A 24,078-nucleotide genomic window follows, 5' to 3' on the forward strand; every position below is an offset into this window, starting at 1 on the left:
TGGGGAGAAATTTTATGAAAGTGTTTTTAGATGACTTCTTGAAAACAGTGATGGCTGGAAAGGCAAATAAAATGCTCAGCTCTTAAGATGTGGCCAGGGATGATTTTTTTTGGAAGGGTGGACAATTTGAGGGCTGCTATTACGTGGGACACTGATTTACAAAAAAAGGACATGGCAGAAGTAGTAAAGATCTGCAAATATTTTAAATATTATGACAATCAATATGTTAACGGAAGAAGAGTCTAAAACAGGCCTCTTAAACAAGTTTATTTTGTCATAAAGGAAGAGGGCTATAACAATGTAAGACGAGTTAGTATTTTACTTTCCTGATTCAGAAAGCTCTTCACTGTGTAGGGCTGAAGGCCTTCATAAGGCTTCCCACAACAGCACATTGGGAAGAAACAATAAAGGCCAAAGAGACAAAATCTTCACAGGGAAATTGAGAAGGCTTCTTTGTGGCTGGAGTTTAATCCAGCGAGGATATGGAGGATCAGTAGTCCTTTTTATGATTAGCACTGACTAGTGTGATACATGTTCCTTGCTCATGCCATGGGGAAGCAAGAGCACATTGTGCAGGTGCTCCCATGCCTGCCACCTTCTTTCTAAGTGAGGGTTGCTCTAAAGGATGGTGGAAAATGGGATGAAAGACTTGCTCTCCAAAACCCTGTGTCTTGGGCAGGGCTGAGGAGGCTGGTGGGCTGCTTCTGTGTGATGGAGGCATTGCTTCCCCTCGCAAAAAGGTACTGCAGCAGTCCTGTGACTCTCATATAGGTCATTTTAAGGCTGTTTCTCGGCTTTGCTGACTCTGTGAAATCTTTGTAAAAGGATGAGGAGGCGTTTGCTGAGTAGGAAGAGTCTTGTGTCGCCGGAGAGAGAGGGTGCTGTGAGCACTAGCTGGTGTCCAGCCACCGTGTGCCATTCTCCTTGACTCTCAGTGGCACGCTGACAGCTCCACGAGCCACGTACGCTTCAGCCAGCGGTTGGCTCAATGATCTGTGCCTGCTATTTGCCACTCTAATGGCTCTCCTCCCTCTTTTTGGCAATTGTTGTTCTGATGCAATTTGTTATCTTCACAGATTTTAGCCTACAAAAAAAAAAGCCCTCCTCTTGCCAGCTTCTCCATAACTTTTTCGATAATTATGCAGAAAGTTTATTGAAGACCGCATGAAGGGCCACACTGGGTCAGACCAAATGTCTGTCTAATTCAGTGCTCTGCCTTTGCTCTGGCCAAGAGCTGATGCTTAGTGAGGAGTATAAGGACAGGGCAATCATATAATGGCAGTTGCCAGAACGCTTTCTTAGCCCCGGCTTTTCATCACTCAGGGACTTTATGATCCACGAATTTTATCTTCATGCTTTAAATCCCTCATTGGCTTTTTCCTAGGTGAATTTTTAATATTGATTTCAACTCCCATAAACTTTTCTCTTTTGTGTGGCATCCATTCTGCTTTATGTGAAGAAGCATCTCCTTTTGTTCGTTTTGAACTTGCAACATGCTGGTTTCATTTGATATCCCCTATTTTTTTGTCCACCTTCAACTTTGATTTGAAGGAACCTTAGTTCTTATTGTTGTAATGTACTGTCACTGTGTGCCACACTGTAATAACACAGTTTTATTGTGTTGGTTATTTCAGTGTAGGGTTTTGCTGATGTGTAAAGGGGACAATGCATACACTTTAGCTGAAGAGGTTTTTTGTTAATTTTTTTTAACTTCAGCTGTTTGGTTTTTTAATACAGAATTAGAGTCTTGATAATCTGTTAAGTTTAATGTAGTGTTACTTAGTGCTATATTGCAAATGATTTAGCATTTTAATTCAAGTCTACAATGCGATTATTATCCAGATATATTTCTTCTCTCACAACTGGATAAGTCTTGACTATAATAGTAATTTTGGAATATTACTTTATTCTTGAACTGATGGTTAATAATGTCAGCTTTTAGAGAAATAAACACTTTGTGGATGTGTCTCCATCTACTGGAAAAATACTCAAAAGGACCTACAGATTTTGCCCGTATATTATCTCCTCTTTGCTAGCTAATGTGGCAACAATTTAGAAAACATGGGTGGTAGGTCTGTCATATGTGGGTGGCGGATGAATGAGTCCCAGGTGGGGAGAGCAGGCTTTGGGGGAAGAGAGGCAGAGAGGGACAGAAAGGGACAGGGACACTCTTTCCAAAAGAAATGTGTAAAAGGTCAGAGAAAGTGTGGCAATGCCTATAGGAACAACAATAAAATCCCTTAACTAGTTAAAGGAACATTTAAAGGACTGGCAAAACAGATGGTGCATAAGTTAAAACTGTACAGGAGCAACTTACCTTCTGCAGCAATTTCAGCAAGACAAGTTATTTCCGTGGTTGTTACTCTATCATTCAATCACAACATGCAATTACTATAGCAAACCTTCTGTCATATTGCACACGTTTTCACACTTGTCAGAGGAAAAGTCATAGATTAAACAATATGGTTTAAAGTACTGTTTAGTTATGAATTTCGTAACTATATTTTAATGCAAGACAGCAGCATTCTGTTGAAGCAGATCTCAGAAGAACAAGAACCGGGGGAATATGCTCAGGAAGAAAAACAAGTATCATTGGCCATACAGATCCCATTAGCACAAATGGAAATTTCTCCGTGTTAATGCCCTTGCATCAGTCTGAAAACACAAGCCATTAGAGCCCCATTTTTTAATCACTGCGTGTGCAAAACTCTCACTGAAATCAATGGGAGCTTGGAGAAAAGGCAGAAAGAAGAACCAGAGCCTCGATACTAACATTTCCCTCTTTCTTTTATGCAGTCTCTGCCATAGCACGTGGGATACAACCTATATTTATTAATTCTCTTCAAAGTATTTGAAAACAAGAAATAGTAAAACCAGTTTCTTAAACCTTTACCCTCCACAGATACAAGTTATTTCATTCATTTTCCTCACTGCTTTGGAATTTTTTGTGCTTTTTTTTGTTGGTGGGGTTTTTTTTCGCCCCTCTCTGTGCTGTATTTGTTCTCCAGAACTGGTATCTATTTGACATACCTAGCTGTTTAGATGTATATATGCTGCTTTTGTCTCTCACACTAAATGGTTTGCAGGAATGATAAAGTATTAGTAATGCAAGTGGTTGTTCCTTATAACGTTTCTTGAATAATAATGTTTCTACGGTTTAGACCTTTTCATGTCTGTCTTTCCTTTAAGAAAAAAAAAGATTCAAAGCAACAGCACAAGGATCTCAACATGCTTTTTTTAAAAAATGAAAAGGGCATCAGGGGGCAACTCAGCCAGAAAAGACAGGGAACTCAAAGCAATAGCTATATTTTTCTGTTCCATTTTGATTACTCTGTGCAGTATTCTTCATTTGGGAAACACATATTTAAAAAAGAGAGAAAACTTTATGCCTTTTCTCCAGTTTTGCTGCTTCTACCATTTAGAAAAATATAGGTACCAGTTATTTCCATACAAAACGTTTGAAAATAAGAATAATTTGACAAGGCATTAAGTGTTACTTGAATCCAATACAAAAATCTGTCTGGATCATTATACTAAACAGCAGGACATAGAAAATTAAAGTCACACTTCCATTAAAATTGTTAACCTTGTATTTTTGCAGCAGCACCTATTGAGAGAAAGAATAAATGTCTGCAAGAGAATGAAAGCTGAAAGAACATAGAGAAAATATACATATTTTCTCAGGAGGTTTTTGGGTTTTGGTGGTTTTTTTTGTTGTGGGTTTTTTTTTTGTTTTGTTTTGTTTTGGTTTTTTTTGTTTTTTTTTTTTACTTTCCCAATGTGTGTGATGGCCTTTCTTGCATTGACAGTGAGGTTTTATTGAGATGTATCCTGACACATTTACTGATGCCAAGTGAAGCATTATGCAGATTCATTCAACTTGGTATAAACACTGTTGAGGTTACTCAGAATGAGGAAAAGTGTCAGAACCTGCAAACCTGGATTGGCCTTTCTTCAGGACGCCTCATTTTCTGAGTGCCCTGTTGAACACATTGCCTCTGATTTTTTCAAAACCTCCTTTCACACAGTGTGTTGTTTTCCATTTTCTGAACCAACCCCACTGTATCATAAATGAGACATCCAGAGCTGTTGACCCCTTTTTGGCAGCACTGGTACAGCTTATCTTCTTTATTTGTGACATTCGACAGCAGTTTGAAAGAGGAAAAATGGTAGAAATAAGATTTGGATTGCAGTTGAAGTTGAGGTTTTCTTGCTGCCTGCAATGGCTCCAAATCAAGCCACAGATGGTGACAAGGTTCCTGTAGCTTCTGCTGCTCTTGCACAGGCACTCCAGCAATGCTGAAAGCAAGGAAAGGCCTTAGGAAAAATTGTAAAGCAGATTTGAAAGCAGATGTGGCACAGCTGTAAGGGAAGCGATAATGGAAGCAGTGAATTCGGAACAGAACGGATGGCAGCAATCTGTCATCTGGGATGGGGTGGAAGGATGGAAAGGAGAGCACTGGAGTGGGGTGACAGCAGAGAATAAATAGGGACAGGAAAAATACCTTACTGAGGGGTCTCATGATAGCCATAGAAACATCTGTAGAGACTGTGCTTGAGACCAATAGAAAGTAAGTTAGAAAATACAAATAACCCCCTTGGTCGTTAAAAAGAGTCTCAAGTCCTCTTTATCGTGATTTATATTACCAGCCCTCCTCAACAGAATTACAGTCGCATAATCCACAACTGCTGTTATTTATTCTGGATAAAGAAGCAATTTTGACTGTGATCTCCCTTGACATTTCCCAAGGTCTACTCCGGTCTCATACCTTTCATCATCATGTACTTCTTCAAGGCAATCAGTGGCTCTTTTACCTCTCTCAAAAAGAAACATGCATTTCAGGCAGTCACCCTGGACCAGAGTGACACAGACGTTACAGGTTAGGGGAGATCAATTGCATAGCCCTGCTCCTCTTCACCTGGGAGGATCTTTGATGTGTTGACAAGGTTGGAATCCAAATAAGACATTAACCCACTGTATTGCAGTGGCGAAGGTGGCAGGAAGGAAATAAAATAGCATCTTATTCAACAAGGTATCCTCCCTTTTTCATTTTACAATCTGTGTCAATGGCAGTTGGAACTATTAGACCTGCATTAAAATTACATATTACTTGTATAAATGGGAGCTATAAATATCACAAATAGTAAAACTAAAATTGCACCGAGATTCAGGAGACAGTATGTCTAAAACCTACAAAATTAAGGACATTTAGAGGAAAGCCTCAACATCCATCTGCCCTTAATTTACCTCATTATTCTTGGTTGTCAGAAAATGATTTCCGTACTACGTTAATGTCATTTAATGGCTTTTTCTTGCAAGGTTGGCTTAGATCTGAATCAGACCACAGTAAAGGTGCAGCTATATTTTCTTGGGTATGTTGGTTTAGATGAAGCAGTAAGGACAGGCTAACCTAGTGTTAAGGATGAAGCAGTTATTGCCCCTGCAGTATTGTCACTTCCATTGCCAAATGTCTCCTTTCAAATGTTTTTATATTAATATAGTCTTGTGGGTTCTTAATCCTCTTTCTTTTAATTTGAAATTATTACAGATTAAAGCTACTATGGATCCGTAGATGTGGCACAATATTGATTTGGATCAGGGCCCTACACACTAAATTTGAGCTTGTTAAGAATGTATTAGTAATTATAATGACCTGTATGCTGGAAATGCTGATGCTGCATTAGGCATGTCCTCTCCTACCAGCCTGTGTCAGCTCAGGCCAGACTTGCAATGTCTGTGTCTTCTGAGCACAATGTGTATCTCAGCCTTTGCATCCCCTGGGGTAGAAACCACCATGGAGTATCGGGAGCCTGCACTGTGGCCAACAGATCAGATTTTCACGCTGTGCTCCTGGAAATGAGACCAGGGCACAAGACTGAGGATTCTGTATAGTTCTGGATTAGTCCTTCTGAGAAACAGTGTTATTCGCTGCCCTGGAGGTGCCTGCTCAGTGCTGGCATGTGAGTATTTCTGTCTGAGACAGGATTGTGCCAGAAAAACCTTTTTCTGGACTGTTTTAAGCTCTCCTTTGCCATCACACCCGTGAGGCTGACTACCATACAGGATGATCTCATGAAGCTGGAGAAGTCTGGCCCATCATTTTTCATTAGAAGTAACTTTATATTGAATCAATGGAAAGAATATTCCTGTGGTTAGGACTCAAGAGAAAGAGGTCCTGAATATACTTTCTGGCAAACTTGTATGTTTTCCTGTGCTCGGGGAGAGATTTGTTTCACCTAAATTTAGCTTGGGTATCTAGCTTCACTCTGTAGTCAGCAGTTCCCCATGAGAGCCATTCATTTGACCTGAAGCAGCTGAATTACCCTCTTTATTAACTATAGAGACAACCTTAGACCAGCAGTCGAGCCTCGAAACGGCTTTACTGGGAGGAAGCTGGATCCTAGCTTTCCTCTTAACAATACACAAGTAAGATGAGGTCAGCGGATCCTGCAGGATCTTGTGAGTAGAAATATGCTGGTGGGGGAGAGATGCCCAAACCCTGCTGTTAAGAAGACCTCTGAGGCTAAAGAATTAGAATCCCTCAATGCAACAAGTTGTTTTGAAGTGAGTATAATTATAATTAGTCTTCTGAATGTAGTCAATATCCTTCATTTAAAAGAAGTAACAAGGACTGTATCTGTGTTGTTAGGAAGGAAGTTGCGTATTCGAGCTCTTCTTCACAAAATAATTAGATACTGATAGTTCAGGGACTTTAGGCAAATCTAGCAACTGCTCCATGCTCTGCAGTGCCTAGAGGCTGATGCAGTGCGGGGCACGTAGGTGAATGTCCCTTTCTCTTCTTGAAAAAGGCAAGGGAATTTTAAATTTCTTGCTTTTCAGCATGAGGGAAACTCATAACTCTTCTCCACTGGGGCTAAAAGCACATCACAGATGTGGTTCAAAATCATTTTGTCATTCATTTCAAGCCTGTTTTGGCATGGGTTGGTATAGAAAGAAAAAGAATAATTGAATCTGTTCTAAGTTCTCATTTGACGTTTTATTCTTTCCTACTCATTATCTGCACTTTTGCTGCTTTAATTGATGTTTCAGCTGCAGTGGCTTCTGAACATCCTAGGTAGATGCTGTCTTATAAACCCAATTATTATATTTTTGTCTATTTTTTTTTTTGTTGTTGTTGTGTGAGAGGTGGACTGAAAACTGGCTGAGCTGCTGGGATTAAAGTGTTGTCATCAGTGGCACAAGGTCCAGCTGGATGCCAGTCACTAGTAGTCCACCCCAGGGGCTGATAGTGGGGCCAGTACTATTAAAGATCTTCTTTAGTGACTGAGATGATGGGGCAGAAAGCACCCCAGGGAGTTTTCAGACAGTATAAAGCTGGGAGGAGCAGGTGATACACCAGATGGTTGTGCTGCTTTTCAGAGGCACCCTGTCAAGCAGGAGAATTGGACAGAGGGGATCTCATGAAGCTCAGCAGAGGGAAATGCAAAGTCCTGCCCATGGCAAGGAACAGCCCCCTGCGTTAGTACGTGCTGGAGGGCAACCAGATGGAAAACAGCTCTTACAGAGGCAGCCCTGGAAGTCCCAGTGGGCAAGAAGCTGACCATGATCTGGCAGTGCATCCTTGAGGCAATGAAAGCCACCAGCCTCCTAGTCTGCGTTAGGAAGACTGGAGGTGATCCTTCCCCTGTACTCAGCTTTGGGCTCCCCAGTATGAGACACATGGACATAATGGAGCAACTCCAGTGAAGGTCCATAAAGATGATTAAGGGCTTGGACTGTATTTCACAGAAGGAGATGCTGAGAGACTGTTCAGCCTGAGAAGAGCAGGCTCAGAGGCAAGATATCAATGTGTATAATTGCCTGATGGATGGGAGTAATGATGATCACCTCTTCTCAGTGGTGCCTGTTGAATGGACAAGAGGCAATGGGTACAAACTGAAATACAGGCAATCCCGTTTAAACATAAAAAAAATCACTTGTTTACTCTGAGGCTTGTCAAACAGCAAAACAGGTTGCCCACAGTGGTTCTGGAGTCCCCATCCTCAGAGATACTTCAACCTGACTGGTCATGGTCCTGGGTGACCGGCTTTAGGTGGCCCTGCTTTGAGCGGGTGGGTTAGACTAGGCAGTCTCTAGAAGTGCTTTCCAACCTCAGCTATTCTGCAGTTGTTTAAAACGTATAATTTTATTTCTGAGGGTTTCTAAATGTAAATGGTTTATTGTTATTAAAAATGCGTACCCAACTGTTAGTCCGTAGTTCTCCTGTAAGTTTTCAATTCTAGCTACAAATGTGAAAAAACAGTTTCAAAAAAACCCAAATAACCCCCACCCCACAGGTGAGTTTGTACTTGGGGAAATCAAATAAATTATTTGACCAATTTTCTCTCCAGGTCTTTATCCAGGCAGGTAGCAGAGCTATTACTTTTAATTACTGAAAAATAATGAATTTGAAAATTTTAAAATAAAAATTTGTTGACATTCCTCAAGTAGTGAATCTTCTTAAGTTAATTTCATATTACAGTGCTCTACTATCCTGCATAGTTCATTGTAGCAGGTGGTTTCATGTCTTCAGAAATCTATTTTAAATTCATATAAAGTTACACAGCTGCTAAAACCAATTTGTAAATCTTGGTAGTGATTCCTCAATTATTTTTTTTCCCACAATCTCATTGTTGAATGAATGTTCTTTGGTGTAAGTTTTTAATTATTTCAGTAAAAATTAACAAAATTGTCACACATTGTGTGAGATGAGACACAGAATTTGACAGTGAGAACATTGCTGCTTTTGTGGCAAACAGGTCACCAAAGGAAGAACCTCCCCTGCAGCCTCTTCATCTATTTAGTTTGGTTAACAGGAAATATTAAAGATGTTCTTTTGGCCCTTTTAACCTCTCAGGTGGCCTGTTTCAGTAACTGCCCGTTTGTATAAATAAACAGACTTAAAGAATAACGGCAGTCTTTGTGGTAAATATTTATCTGGAGCAGTCTTTTAAGTGTGACCAGCAGGGGAAACTTGTAGAGATCCTCTGAAAAACTGACACACATTTGGTTTGGATTTCTGTGGTTTCTGAGTGATGATGAAGCTCCCTATGTGCTCGTTGCAAATCATTTTTACTAAATAGGAGTCCTTCAATCAGCTTTCAGTAGCTTTGCGACAGGTCCTCTCTCAATAATCATTTGCCACCCAGCTGTTAGATTTTTATTTTAAATTTAATTCATGCTGTGTATTGTTTTCTAAACCTATTGTCCTTCAACGGTGCAATATTAACTTAGCTTTTGGTAAATGAAGGTGAATAGAAAAGTCTTGAGCAACAATACAGAAAGGATGTTTCATGTTGTGTCAGAATCTGAATTTCAGCTGTAGCTGCTTGACCAGCATTTTGTCAGCTTTCAGCATCCTTTGAGAACCTTCACATAGCTGGCATGTAAAGTTTTAGGCATGTGAAATAGCTGGACGCTTATGTTTCTACCAGAAAATTCCCAACTTTTTTTGGCACCTGCACACCCAGTGTTTCTGACTGGGCTGAACAGCTGGATGTTGTATCTCATGAACCTGTCAGTGTGTGAATGAGGAAGCTCATATGAGTGCCTGAAGGTTTGTGTGTGATCTGCCTTATTGAAGAGATTAATTTTTGAGGCAATAATTACTTTTGTATTCTTTAAAGACAAATTAATAAACATGCTAATATGGTCTGTAACGAAAACTGTTTAAACGTTCTCATATTCAACTCTTACATTTAATGAAATTCCCTATATGGAAAATGAAGAGAAAATATTAGACTTCTCTATTAATAAGCTTTCTTTGAATGATAGTTACTTGCAAAATTTGTTTTTTGTTAAATTACAGTCCAGAGTGATGACAAATATAGAATTTATGGCAGGAAATTGACTGGGAAATAACATAACTTTTCTTTTATTTTTCTTCCAAATAGTAATATAAGGATTTTTAAAAGGCGACAGTATTATAGTTAGTGGTTTATGAAATGATTTGGTTTATAAGTTTGATCTGTTAAAGCTGCAAAACTTGACTCTGAATGTTTGATGTTACTGATATCTTAAATATGTATGTATCTACCCTCTGAATATTTTGTGCAGCTTAAGAGGTAGAATAGACCCTGAAGTTTATAGGTTTATTGTGCTTTTTGGAGCTAGATGATTTTACAGAGCATGTTATTTTGAAAAGCATCTAAGGCACAACAGTATTTTTAGGAGCTTTGGCTGATCAACAGGAATATCAGCGTAGCTGATACTGGAGTTAGAAGATGAACACTGAAAAATAGTGCTATAACTGAGTTTGGACTCTTTAGGCTCACAGAAATCAAGTTAGGGCAGACTAATGGTCGTGGCAAGGGGAAAGGAACAGTAATTTGCTGGTTCTCCTGGTGCTAACTCGCACTGCTTGATGCTAGATGTGGGGATGGCCAATTACTGCACTTATGTCCCTCTTGCTGTCCCTGAGCTCTACGGATCATCCTCCTGTTGACCTGTGGGCATAGATTGGCCCGATTTGTGGTAGCATACTGTAGGTCAGTGTCTGCACAACGGAGATGATTTAATCTAAAGCCACTGTGGGAGTACTGGTGTTAATGCCGTGGGACTGGTACTGTTGTGCACACCTGATGTTATGTTTATGGATGATGCCAGAGTGGGCATGGATGAGCTTGAAGGTTTCCAGTTTTGAATCCTTCTCCTTGTACATTGAAAATAGTGGTTACAGTGCCTCTGGACTGAATGCTGCAACTGACGGTTAAGTATCATTTTCTGCCACTAAAAGAACTGAAAAGTTTTAAGTTCATCCAGGACCATGCCTTCTCTGCTGTTTCATATTCCAGCTTGACAACCGTAATTCATCTCAAAACGTCAGCAGTACCTGGGGCAGGGGGGTAAGGGACTACAAAATGCATATCACCAGCCAAACAATGGAAATGAAAACCAACTTATGCTGAATCACACCGAGCTCTCTCCCATCTTTGTGCCTCCTGGACAGGGTCCTGGATGTTCCCTGCCATTGTAGCACCTCGACAATGTGCTCAGTGATAAACGTACGCCACTATATTTCCCACCACACCTCTTCACCACCCACTAGATTCAAATCATAACATTGTTGTGAAAATAAATTAGTCATTATTCCAACAATTGATATAATTTAAATTAGTTTACTTTGCAGTTTAGCTGATACTTAGCTTTCATAGCACCATGCCACTGTCTTGATAACAGCACTTCATAATGCCATGATGTACGTGCCACAGCATGTGATCTAAACATGTGGGGGTGTTTTGACAGAAAGCATAGGATTTAAGCAGTAAATACTTTTTTTTAAGTTGGACATGCAAGTCACAGAGTTGGTAAAGTCCTAAGGAAACCAGAACATTATTAATCCATGACATTCTACAAAGTTATTACAAATACATATTTATGTTAGTGAACTTTCTGAAAACACAGATGGGAACTCAAGGTGTGAAAAGTCCCGTATTATACTTTAACTCTACTTAACAGAACTCATTCTAGCATAGGCAGCTTTACTTTGTAACCCTCTGCTTTACCTCTGCAGATTCCCTCTGGCATGCACCCTCACGAATCACAGCAGAGCAGTGTTGTCAGAGCTGCTTTTAAACAAGCTATTTTCTCTCTGCCCACTCACCTGCCACTTCAGTTCATGAGGCAATCACCAACTGTAAGACAAACAATCTAGCAAAGGTGCTCACTGTACTGCTTTTAAGACAAGAATGCCTACTGCACAGAGGAACTCATCTTACTGTAATATTTTGATATAAATGAAGGAAGCTGAAAAACAAAAACATGAGTCCAACTTGAAAAATATTAACCTGAGGCACTGTAAGAGAGCACAGTTTGACTGAGTTTTGGGTCAGGTCCTCTGAGTGGCAGGAGTGGGGCATTCTCCTGTTGAAGCAAGGATTCCAGTTTCTGCTTGTCTGACATGGAGAGTGTTTTGGCACTTACGTTTTTTGGAGCTTCAATTTCGGAGCTTTCTTTGGTTTGAGTATTAGTGCTTCTGCAGTTTCTTAATGCTACTAAGGTACTGTTGGGATAATCTTTCAAAGTAGAGGGCAAGTTAATTGGTTTTGGTCCATAAAAAATAGGCAAAGAGAAATAACTGCATGTCATTTTCTTGGCCACTGTGGAAAAACAGTTGCATTGGTGCAGTGCTCAAAGCCAAGACCCAAAGCAACTTCCCACTTGGTGGTGGCAAGAGGGAGAATGTTGGGAAGAGAGGCTGTGGATGAATAATGGATAACTCCTGGCAGTGTCAAGGGGATGGAGACAGACAGCTCAGGAGCACGTGAAGCTTCACAGGCTTTGGGGGAAGGTGACAGGGGAAGGGAAGTAGCCCAGCTTGAGCTGATACAGGAGGGCATCATCTTCATAGAGCAAAGGCTGGCTGCTACCTCAGATTGTGGAAAAGAACAAGGAGATGAAGAGGCGTGATCTTTTCCAAGGGAATGTTTGTTATCTTGAACTTGCTGGAGAAGCTTGTGTTGTTTTTTGTGTAACGCATCTAACTACTTTCAACCCAGAGATACTAAGAACTTTTAACTTTGTTGAACAATTAGATAAAAAATGTTTCTACCTGCGATTTTAGTAAAAAAAAATAAGGTTTTTTTAAAGTTCATGAGTTCTTTGTGAAGATTTAGTAATGCAAGTTGCATGAAGGAATGCCTCTGAAGTATTAGCTAGTCCGCTTCATGAGGTGATGCAGTGAAATCCGACAAAGCTCAATTTGTGTTTGATATTATTTTTGTCTGCTGTGTTATATTCTGGAAGAAAAGTGCTTACCTTGTATGTGGCTTGGTCGTGACAGAAATGTCACTGGGATGCCAGTGCGGAATGCCGAGCACTTAATTTGAAGAAAGTCCTTGCTCTGTGGAAGTGATTATTAGGACTGCAGTAGGAGGCATCTGGTCATGTAGACATAGCAATTGTATTCATCTAATGTATAACAGTTAATACATTGCAGCTCAGTGTGAACTAGAACCCCTTGTTGTAGACAAGCCCTTAAGTATTTAAATACCCAGGTACCTCATATTGAAATGTCTTAGAGTCCAACTTAGCCTCCACATGGTGACTATTGTAAATTTGCCTCATGCAACTGCGTTACATTTCATCCTAATTAGCGCTGCTGCTGTAGCCTTAGTAAGGAAACATTAGATTAAAAAGTACCAGAGGCTGAGTGCCCACATCCTCTCCTACAGGAACTAAATCAATTTCACTCTTACAGTATTCGCACAGCTGATTTAATTTGGCCTCTCTCTGTGATGGCAGCAGCATGGTAGTAGGAAGCTCTCACCATTATTACTTGTGTTTTACTTCAGAGTTGTATCCGTTTTGAGCACTGTCACGGTAGCATTTCTTATTAGCCCTGAAGTAAAGCAAACATGCTATTTCAGTAGCAAAGAAATTAAAGGTTAGTCAATAAACAGCAGTTACTGGCAACAAATTAAGATGAGAAACATTTTATTGTGAAAATAGCAATGAATGTTTCCTACTGTGAAACTGAATTTTTTTAGTGAAATCAAATATATAATTAAGATATTATTATGCACAGGAAAGGTTAGAAACCTTAACATCTTTTGTCCATAAGCCAAATATTGTAGTATGTTGATATCCATGCTGTGAGTTCCCCATTACTGCTCTGCCAGTAATTTCAACCTGGCATCTAGACTAAATTGTCTCCCTAGGAGCCAAGAGGAAACACAGTTGATATGTGATCTCGGTCACGGGCCTTTCTTGAATGAATAAAAGCACTGTCACATTTTACGAAATTACATCTGCTGGTTATATGCTGTGATCATTTCTGAATGAGAGAGAGGGCAGAGCTCATCTAAGTTATGGCACAGACCGATATTCGGAAGGAGTTTGATGGGAATTTACACACTCCTGTAGCTCTATTCAGATACATTTCAGCTGCATGACAGAAACTGAAAGCAAGGTAATGATTATGACGTGTCTGCACAGTAATTTTAAAATAGGTATTAAGAAACACACACAACACAAATTGTTAGCTAAAGCTTGCTAAACAACCTCAGAGCAGTGTATTCTGTGAATGGAGAGGAACAAATGCGACAAGCGTCTGCCGTGCAGTGCTGAAAATGCAGTTGTCTAATCTTCATGGAGCGAAGCTGAACAGGAAGCCCCATCCTCTGGAGCCCGCAGGCTGCATGCAGACGCTCGGCTCCAGGGGCCCCAAGAAACACAGCAGCGGTGGGACATCCTGACCGTGTGTGCTGAGCTCATCCCACAGCGCCGCGGCCGGCCTCCTCAATCCCTTCGAGATCACCATCAGGGCTTTAACTAGATGCATCTTGCTCGGACGCCATATCAGCCAGCACCCCTTTGCTTTGTGCAGGTGATAAATGGTGCACGTGGTGCACTTTCGCTGCCCAGGGGCTGTGGAGCAGCCCCAGCTTGTGGTCCCCAGGTGGGTGGCTTTGCCATATGGGTGGGGATCTGAAGTCATTGCCAATGGTGCAACTTCCCATAGGCACTGTGTGTGGTGTTGCCCAAGGAGCTGCAGGATTTGATGGGAGTTCAGAGGTGCTGCAGGACCAGAGTTGTGGGTCTAACGAGAGAAGGAACCTTGAATACTCTGTTACTTATTCCCTGTGGCCAATAAGAGTTCCTAAAACATGTGCTGTTACTCAAGTTACGGAAAAAAAGGGAAAACAAAACACTTTTTTGGAGCAGTTATCTCTTAACATGTGAGACTTCAACACTGGTGAATTTTAAAATCTGTGCCGAACTGGACAAAATCATCCTTTATGCCTATCTTTATTGCTGGAGCATCTGTTGCCACCTCAGCCTGAGCTCTGTAACCATGTATGTTGTTTTGGTTTTTTTCTACTCCATTCCTCATTTCCTCACAGAGCTGATTCATTATGATTTATTGGGTACAAACTACAAAGCTAAGTATTTTTCAGGATGTAAGTTGTAGTGGTTGTGAGAAGGAATGAGACTGTAATTCTCCCCCACTTTATTTTACTTAAGTATTTTCAGAGGGGAGGAGAGGATGTATTCTTTCCATTAGACCTCTCCTTTTTTAATCACCATTCCCTAATTAATTCCCTGGTTAAATATAAAGCAGGCATTACCTTTGAATAATGTTTTCCTGTGTGATTAAGTAAAGAAGAATTCCTTTCTTTTGTATGATGACTCATCGCCGGGGGAGCCTGAGGGTGGATATTTGAGACTTTGGTCCCAGGTGCTCTAGTACCTTTCAGCTGTGTTTGCTGTCAGTCCAGAGGTGGAAGGCAAAGGTGATATCACATATCAACTGCACACAAAGAAAATTGTCTCTCATGAAAACACGGCTTTGGTTTCTCCGAGTGGAAAACTGACTCTGGCTCTCAGAAATGCAAATCTCTAGACAAACATGTGCAGCTAGGAGAAACATAAATTGTCGTTCTTGCAGGCACGGTGTCTATAACCATGCATTTTCTTTGGTGCACAAGCTGACCCAAAAATGGACCCTTTCTTTTCACCCAGCGTCTTCTAATTCCTCTCCCTGCACCAGTTTGCAAGCCTTTGACTTGTACCAGTACCGCTGTGTTGGATCGCGCTGTAGACCACATGTCTGAAAGAAGTCAGGTTAGAAATGAAAGGCTCTGAAACTGAAAAGGAGGTTATAGTGAATGAGGGCATGGCAAAGAGGCAGGGGAGGGCAGGGCAGGGTTTAAGCCGGCCAAGCTTATTTTACGGCTGAAGAAACACTGTCTAACTCTACCCAGAGAATGCGGCGCTTTTTTGTCTACCATACTAGAGCTTATGGCATTAATTTTTAGCTCAAAAGGCAGTTTTAATAATGATTCTGGGTTCAAACATTGCTCATATGGAATACGTTTCATATAATGACATGTAAATGCCTCTGAATTGACTGCTGTAACAGTGAGGGCTACAGCATGTAATCTCTGGGTGCTGAAAAACAAACGTTTAAAAATACCCTTGGTTTTGATAAAAAGTTCCACAAACAGAAATCCCCCTGATTTTTTTTTTTCTTTCATTTGTTTTGCAGGCATTTCCCTGTATTTCAACAGGAATTTATGGTAAGTAAGACTTTAGATGTCACTTGTTGCTTACTCAGTTTTTCCTGTTATTACCAGTGATATTTCATATCAGATGTCTTGTCAGTCATTTTGACTTGCAAATCTATTTATACTGTGTTAAATAAGAGACCCAAAGCCTTTGACCGTGGCTGGATATTAGCATGCTGGTAAGTGGCAGACCGTTGTGCAGCCCTTAGCGCACCCTTAGCCTATGAGTTTAGACCCAGAGCTGGGGTTACACTGCTGCAGCTCTGGTAACTCTTAAACACACCGCTGTGGCTTCAACAGGGAAAAATAAACGTTTGTCAAAATTTTCCATCCAGAAGGCAAGAAAGCAAGACTCCCCAGTGTCCGAGACTGGGGAAAAATTACATTTTCCTCAAGCAAACTTGCTAGAATAACATGAAGTAATCTTAGCTCCCTTGAGTGGTGCTTCCACATTTTTAGTTTATTATGCAAATTAATACTGCTTGAAGAGCTGGAGGGAAAAGGTTATAAAAGTTCATCACTTGCTTTGTTGTAATCTTAAGGCAATCTATCACTAATAGTCAGCTGGTTTTTCATTGACATTGTTGAAGTGGGCATGTTTGAAGGAGGGAAAAGACAACATGTTCAATAGTTAGAAAAAAATATGGAGAAATTTGAGAGGACATGCAAATTACGAGGGGACAACAATTTTTTTCATTTAAAAAAATGTAGGCTGATTTTTTTCTTTCATTTAAATTCAGTAAATGCATACAGATGATGGTAGATTGGATTACTTGTACAACTGAAATGTTTTAAAGAAATATGCTAAACGGCAATAAATTTTAAAAAATTCAATCATCATGTAATACCATAGTATATGACATAGCTGCCGCTGTGTGAAAATAACATACAGTAATTTTTAGATAAAGTAATTTGAGTTTTGACTATTCAGAGACTACAGATGTGAGAGGGGAAAAAGTGACAGGAATATTTAGGGTTGTTTCTTCTTTTTCAAGGACCTCTTATTTAAAATTGATTGTTTGATGATTGTAAATCTGAATTAGGGTTCAGAAGGTAGAATCTAAATTACTTTGTGTGCTGTATTCTTTTCCACTTGAACTGCACTTTCATTATTGCAGAATAACATGGAGATGCATTTTCCACAAACACTAGAAGTCACTGCATATAAATCTGGTTTCAGATAAAGTTCTGCCTTGGTCCTCAGTTCAGGTGTCCCTCTTGAACTTTCAGGAGAGCTCTGCATTTTAGTTTTGACTCTCTGACTTAAATCTTGATCTTTAACATATGTGCATTTTTTTTATTAGTTTACTAAAACAGGCATGGCATGGTGTAAATATATGGAAATTACTAGTAAGTAGAATGTACAAATAATAATAGTTCATTTTATTTTCAAATTGGCCTAGTTAATAGAAGAGGTCTCAGCAGGTGAGGAATATGATTCCCTGAAGTCAGTAAAGAAAGTTGGAAAGGATCTCTGGTAGGAATCTTGAGTTTTCCTGAGGTAACGGATGCTTTCTTGAAGTTAGCGTTGATTTCAACTGGAAAGCTGTGGCATTACTGAAACATGATATAGTGTGGCAGATGCTTTTTCAACAACTGTTTGCTGTTTTCACCTTTGGAAATTGATTAAGACACATTTCTGCTAAAATACTTCGGTTTTCTGAGACTACTTGTGATAGTTTAGGCCCTGCCGGGACCGGAGACTACATTGCCGTTGTCCCTCCCCCACCCTCCGACACAAGTAGGGCACAAACCCTGGGTTAAAATAAGGAGAAATTTAATACAACAGTGTAATAAACAATCTGAACAACAACGATAGCAATAATAACAACATTAAACAGTAATAACAGTAAACAAGACAAATATGTACAGAGAAATACCGCAGTGAACACGTCCAGCCCGCTGCGCCTGCTTCCCGCGACCAAAGCCACAAAGGAAAGGCTTCCCGTGCTGCTGCGCCAGACCTTACTCATCATGGTATGAATAACCCGGCTGGAGAGCCCTTCCCCCTCTCTGCTGGGGAAACTTAACCCTATCCGAGCTGAACCAGGACACTGCTTTTTTGTTTATTTCAGGAATACAATCTTTAACTGATTTTACTGTTTACATTTTAATAAATACTTTCTGTTCCTCGATGAAAAAAATACTTCCGTCGTTCCAGACTCTCAGGTGTCCCACCTGAGAGTAGTAACTAAACAGGCAACCCTGCATCAGACTTCACTATTTTCGAGAACTGATACCAGTTGCAGTGCTAAAATTACACAGCGTAATATGTTTGAGGTGTAAAATAGACTGAAAACCCATAAAGCTATGCTTTCATCTTTCTGGTTTTGTTGGGTTTTTCCCTGTCTATACATGCACATTCCTTTAGATAAAGTCAATGTCTAGACAAGCAAGTGAATCAACTTCATTCCTGGTGGCCTAACTGATTACTGTTGCTTTATGTATTGTGCAGTTAACACTGGACTATCCCAATAAAATGTTATTGAAGGAACACACAGCCTTGATTTCTCACCTCAGATCCATATGAACAAATGCTGTCCCTTCAGAAACCCTTGGCTGAGAATTGACTTTCACCTCCAAATGGAAGTGTACAAATTTGCAAGAGATCAGCTGAGTGTATCCAATTTAAGAATCTGGACTGTGTTCTACTCCAAATCATTGTAAATGAATAGATTGCTTGCCTTTTATTATTAGGAGAGAGTATTCACACTTCTCTGGAGAGCAATCCTTTCCTGTTTGCATCACTGCAGAGCACTCCTTTTCTCCCATAAAAAGGAAACTGGGAAGAAACAAGCAAGCAAGCCTCTTTCTGAGGTTTTGGCTAAGGATGGATTGCTTTTCATGAGAAGGGTGTTGGACAGAGGAAAGGTCTGCCTTTCTTCCCCAAACACTTTCCTGACACTCCATCTCCACCCCCAGCACTGTGGATGTTCCAGCTTGAACAAGTTAAAGCTGCACGAAGCCCTTTTGCCATTAAGGCACTGTGCCAGGAGTCAAAACTTTCATTTTTAATGTGCTCCTATTTAAAGCACGCTGGCAACAAATTCACTCAGGAGGGATCTTTGTTTTAGAAGTTTGATAGCTTCAAATGAGGGATTAAATCTTTAAAAGATGAAGTTGAAAGCAACCAATGCTGAATGTTTGTAAGGACTGCAAAACAAGTAAGGGTCTACTCACAGACATTTTAGGGGGAAAAAAACCCAAGTGGTGCTATCTTTTCCTAAGAGATCCCTGTCACTTATAATATGCTTGTAAACTGATAATCAGTCTTAAGAAAGCAAAGGTTGTAAAGACTCATTTCCCCATGGATCCCTGGGTTACTCTCCTCTGTTGCAATAAATGCTTTCCTTTCTATCAAGAGCATGAAGTTTCATAAACAAAATGGCTTCAGGAGGAGTACAGAGGGCAGAGGACCTGTGTCACTCCCATATCATTAGGGAGATATTGGAGTATCAAGTGACAGATCCTCAGTAACACGCAAACATAAGCAAGAGTGCAATCTTAACCTTATTACAGCTTTTCTGTAGATTTTTAGGGATTTTCTTACATTTTGTCTCTTTTTTCCTTTTTCAAAGTAATTTTACTGTTTAAAACAATTTTTTTTTAAAATGATAAAAATAAAGCTACAGACAAATCTGTAGTCCAGAGGGTAAAGAGTGTTACTTTAGGCTGTAGTGTGTCAGATTTTCACCTCATACACAGGGAATCACCATTTGCACATCCACTTTCCCCATAATTACCATCTTGTTATGTCTGAGGTACTGCCAGAAGAAAAAAAAAAAAAAAAAAAGCTACTTTCTTCAGTAGATTTTATGGAAGAGCAATTCATTATCATGTTTTTAAGAAGCTATCCACAAATTCTGGTGTCTGCAGCCTGCAAAGTGAACAGGGATGGTTGATATGGTACTGCAAACCTTATGAACTGCAAAATTAAAACAAGGCTCTGCAGATGGATAGAAGACAGGAATTTTCATGTTTATCATAATACTCTGTTGAGAGATAATTATGGGTTGGACTACATATGGAAGGAGCTGAAGATGTTATGCTCTGCGCACACCTGTTTGTAACCCTCTTACTGTTGTTTTACAGTAATACATGGTTTGGCTTCTGTTCCTACTGATGTTGGCAACATAAACTGCTCTCTGTCAACATAAGCAAGTATTAAAATGTTATTTTAAACTTAAGGGAGGAAAAAAAAAAAGGGGGTGGGGGGGATATAAAACTTTAAGAGAAATCTCCAGTTGGTTTTTTTTTGTCTCTACATCAGCATAGCTGTATATTTTACCTTAGCTTGATTTTCACTAAACTGATATCATCTATCCTTTCTGAGAAAAAAAGATAATGGCAGCTCTTAGGTTTTGTTACGAATGTATATTTGCATTTCTTTTAAAAATACAATGAAAGAGAAAGACAAATAGCTGTGAAAGTGCAGAATGTCTGCAGTGATTTAGGCAGTGGAAACGCACAGGGTCACCACGTTTTAAACACCTTTATTACATTGGACTACAACTTGTTTCTTTTAGAATCAGTCCATTTATGCTTACTTGTAGCTTTTGGCCTGGTTACGACAAAACATTGCAAAATTAAATTTATTATGTGTTGCTAAAGGAGAATCTGAAAAGCAATCTTAGAAGGCAAGGAAAGAAAAAATTTTAAAAAAGAGTTAAGTATGCAGTGTGTATAGGAAATAGAATCATGTAATAAGTTCTCAAGGCTGGATGCAGGGATGTATCTCAGATCCTCTGCTCTGCTTTGTCTTTATCTGGGGAGAGAGGTCCCTTGGTCTAGTGCCAGCTTGTGTCACAGCTGTCCTGACCTCCAGCACGTCCTCCTCAGTATCCAAAGAACGATTCATCCTGCCAATCCACAGAGGGCTGCGACCGTATCCATCAGCTCTTCTCCCCGTGAGGTGATCCAAAATAGATTATAACAAGGGATTAACCGACAGGTGCACTAGTGAAGGATTACAAAAGCTCTCTGAAAATCTGAGTCAGAATACTAAACCAAATGTTTTCAAAGGCGGAATAAATTCCTGACACAGGGCTAAAGGTTGAGGCAGTCTATTTCCATCTTTCCCATCTGTTTCTTCTCATTTTCTGTTGGTGTTTCATTCCCAAAATATGTATTTCTTTAATGAGCGGTTCTAATAAAGGTTGCACCATCATCTTTCGATGGAAGGAGTTACCCTCAAGTTTTTCAGAGCCACTAAACACAAATGTGTAATAAGCCACAACAAAGCAGTCTTGTATTTATCTCCAGTCTGGTGCTTTGAGTCCCAGTAACCATCACAATGGCCTGATGTGGTATGTGATCATCAGCATTTGAATATTCTGATGTCAATTATGGTGACCTAAGAAATGGATATGATCATATGAATTCTCTGTGATGGGGGGGGGGATCAAATCCCATAGGTCACATAAGGAAAGTTCTCATTGAGAAGGTTGTCTCTTAACTAAGTCAATTTTTTAACTTGATCAGCAGCTCCTCATTATTTTCTTGTAACTCATTGGGAAGTTAATTGCATTTTGTTATTTACTCCATAATGTGTGTAATGTAATATTTATCAAAAATGAAGATATACAATAATTAATTTTTTGGGACTGATCACCAGTTAACTGAGATTATTATTAAAATTAATAATAGTAACAGCTATGAAATGACTATTATAATATTCAAGTAATCCTAGAAATCTAATTACTACTTGTATAAAAATTTGTTGCATGTATTATTTAACAGTGTTCTTATTTCAGACAGTGTAGTGTCCATGATACTAATTGGTCTCCTCACATATTTTAAATACTAAAAAAATTATTACTGGAAAGTGTAAATCAGTGAGCTCTCAGCAGTCTAAAATTAACATTCATATGATGTATTTAGCAAGGAGAAGCTCAAACTTGATTTCCAGACGAGAGACTTAATAAGCTCTCTTTTTCAGTGGAAATTGGTATTTTATGGATATTTTAGTTAGTCTAGAATTTTATCTATTCTGAAGTTCTTGCTGACTGGTCCAACTTACAGCATTTCCCCTGAATACTAGAGGACAAATCCTGTCCTTCATTAAAATGGCATTTAGTGACTGTCCTTAAAAATTTCCCTTTGAAAGCTTAGACTATTGAACACTGAATACTCAGTTGCCTCATGGCCTCCCTTTTTGTCTTTTCCCTTTTCTTTTTGGGAAGAGAGAGTCTATGTAGTTACTTTTTCCTTTTAAAATCAGCAGAAGCATGAAGAACTTAAGGCTTTGGAAAGCCTGGAAAGCCTGGCTCCTTTGTTAGGTTCAGTGCTCGGAGTTTATATTTACATATATTAATTGCCCCCTTCAATCTTGCAACTTCTGCCCACACACTTTAACCTCACTGTCTTGGTTCTACTCTGCATCAAAGAATTGTTTGTGTGCTCTCTTGCTCTTATTTCATAGTGGCTTACATCTTGAAGCTCCTAGCATGGCTCATGTCTAGTTGCTTTTGCAATGAGCTATATGGGTATCTGCATACTGTTGAAGAAAAGCCAGTAACATCTCCAAAGTCATCAAAACCACATTGGACTTTGGGTGCTTTTCCCCTTTTTCCTTGCACTTTTTGTGTTTTGGGGGGTTGTTTGTTTGGATTTTTTTTTTTTCTCCAGGCAAACTATTCTGCAAAGGATAAAGGAGTTGGAAAAGATCTCTGGTATTCAGAAAACATATTGCTGATATCACAAACAGGGCTTCGGCTAGTCAGTTATAATATTTGTTTTGGTATTTGTGGTTTTCCATTCAAAGATTTAAGAATGGCTCAATTACCATGATGAAAGTTAAAGCTCTGCATTGTTATATACCAACAGTATCACTTAATTCCCTTTCCTAAATTTTCCTGGCTGATATCAACAAGATAATCTTACATGTTTGTTCTGTGGCTTTGCAATCGGGAAAGGCTAAAGCTCTTTGAAGCTAATTTGTTAAGAAATTAATTTAAGTATGAAAATAAAGATCCTTGTCCTGGAGACGTTAAATTAATGTGATACATGAAATATGAAATAGTTCTTGGTAAAAGGCCCAATTATCACTTTCCAAAATTGTTCTTTGATGTAATCTTGCCCCTTTCCTCAGAAAAGAGCATGTCTCTAAAACTAAACTTGGAGCCCAATCTGTTAGTGAATTCCACTGTTTGCTTTGGCTTTAATGATTGTGGAACATACCACAGCATTGTGGAAGAAGCCAGCAGCAGAAGGATGCCCAAATTCAGCATTATGCAGTTTCACTTTATTTAGCTTTAAATGTATATGAAGGAATGAACTGGCCCAAGATAACTTAAAAGTTACTGTCTCAAGGAGTTAAGAGACTAGTAGCAACTAGTCTAATCGTTTGGATGCCTGTTCATATAGTTAAATCAACCAGTTAAGTGTGTATATTGCTATTCATGACTACTTCTCTACATTGCTATTGCATCTTGAGAAGTCTGCATTCAGAAGCAAAGACAAAGGTGTGCTCTCTCAGGGTTCTCTGAGGGCCCTCAAGTAACCTCATCCAAGTTTGAGCGGAAGATTAAACCACATGACCCCCAGAGGTGCCGTAGCCCTTACAACTTGTTTTTTTCTGTGATTCCAAGCTTCTTAGGTGTTTTCTTCATTGACAAGTAAGATTCATATCAGGGAATCACACCATGACCTCAGATTCCTTAGTGAGATCTCACCAGGTGCTATGGCAAAGCAGGTTTCCTTTGCAAAAGGAGAACATTGTGGTGTTGTGGGTGTCTTTTAACCATATTTGTGATTACTAAATTGCCACACTATATCTAATTACAAGAACATCTTTTTCATGGCTTCTCATTTCTACAGAAAATGTTGTATATGAAGTATGTTACCTCTGAGTTTTAAACACATTGTGAAAAGAACACATTGTAAAAAGACAGCTAGTTTAATAGTTTCAGTCAAATTTCATGATGCGACTCAGCTTCCTTGAAAGGAGGAACTTAATATAAAATTAATCTAGTTAAAGAAGAATAGATATCATCTTGACAGCTGTAAAACTCTTTCTGGTTTTGAGAAGTTGTACTAGAGCTGATGTGTGTCGTATTAGCAGCGGTTTCA

At 39.5% G+C, this 24,078-nt stretch overlaps 1 protein-coding gene across 4 annotated transcripts in view; it reads left to right on the top strand.

Moving 5' to 3' along the window:
• The window catches only part of MACROD2 (mono-ADP ribosylhydrolase 2), an 890,001-nt gene that overhangs the window by 580,315 nt on the left and 285,608 nt on the right, over window positions 1-24,078 (top strand). For all 4 annotated transcript variants that reach the window (XM_074917676.1, XM_074917770.1, XM_074917932.1 and 1 more), the window contains exon 7: window positions 15,990-16,020. In XM_074917676.1, coding sequence (XP_074773777.1) covers window positions 15,990-16,020 — 31 coding nt within the window. The remainder of the gene's footprint in view (window positions 1-15,989; window positions 16,021-24,078) is intronic.

The sequence above is a fragment of the Athene noctua genome, chromosome 1 (assembly GCF_965140245.1).
Source record: "Athene noctua chromosome 1, bAthNoc1.hap1.1, whole genome shotgun sequence".
NCBI lineage: Eukaryota > Metazoa > Chordata > Aves > Strigiformes > Strigidae > Athene > Athene noctua.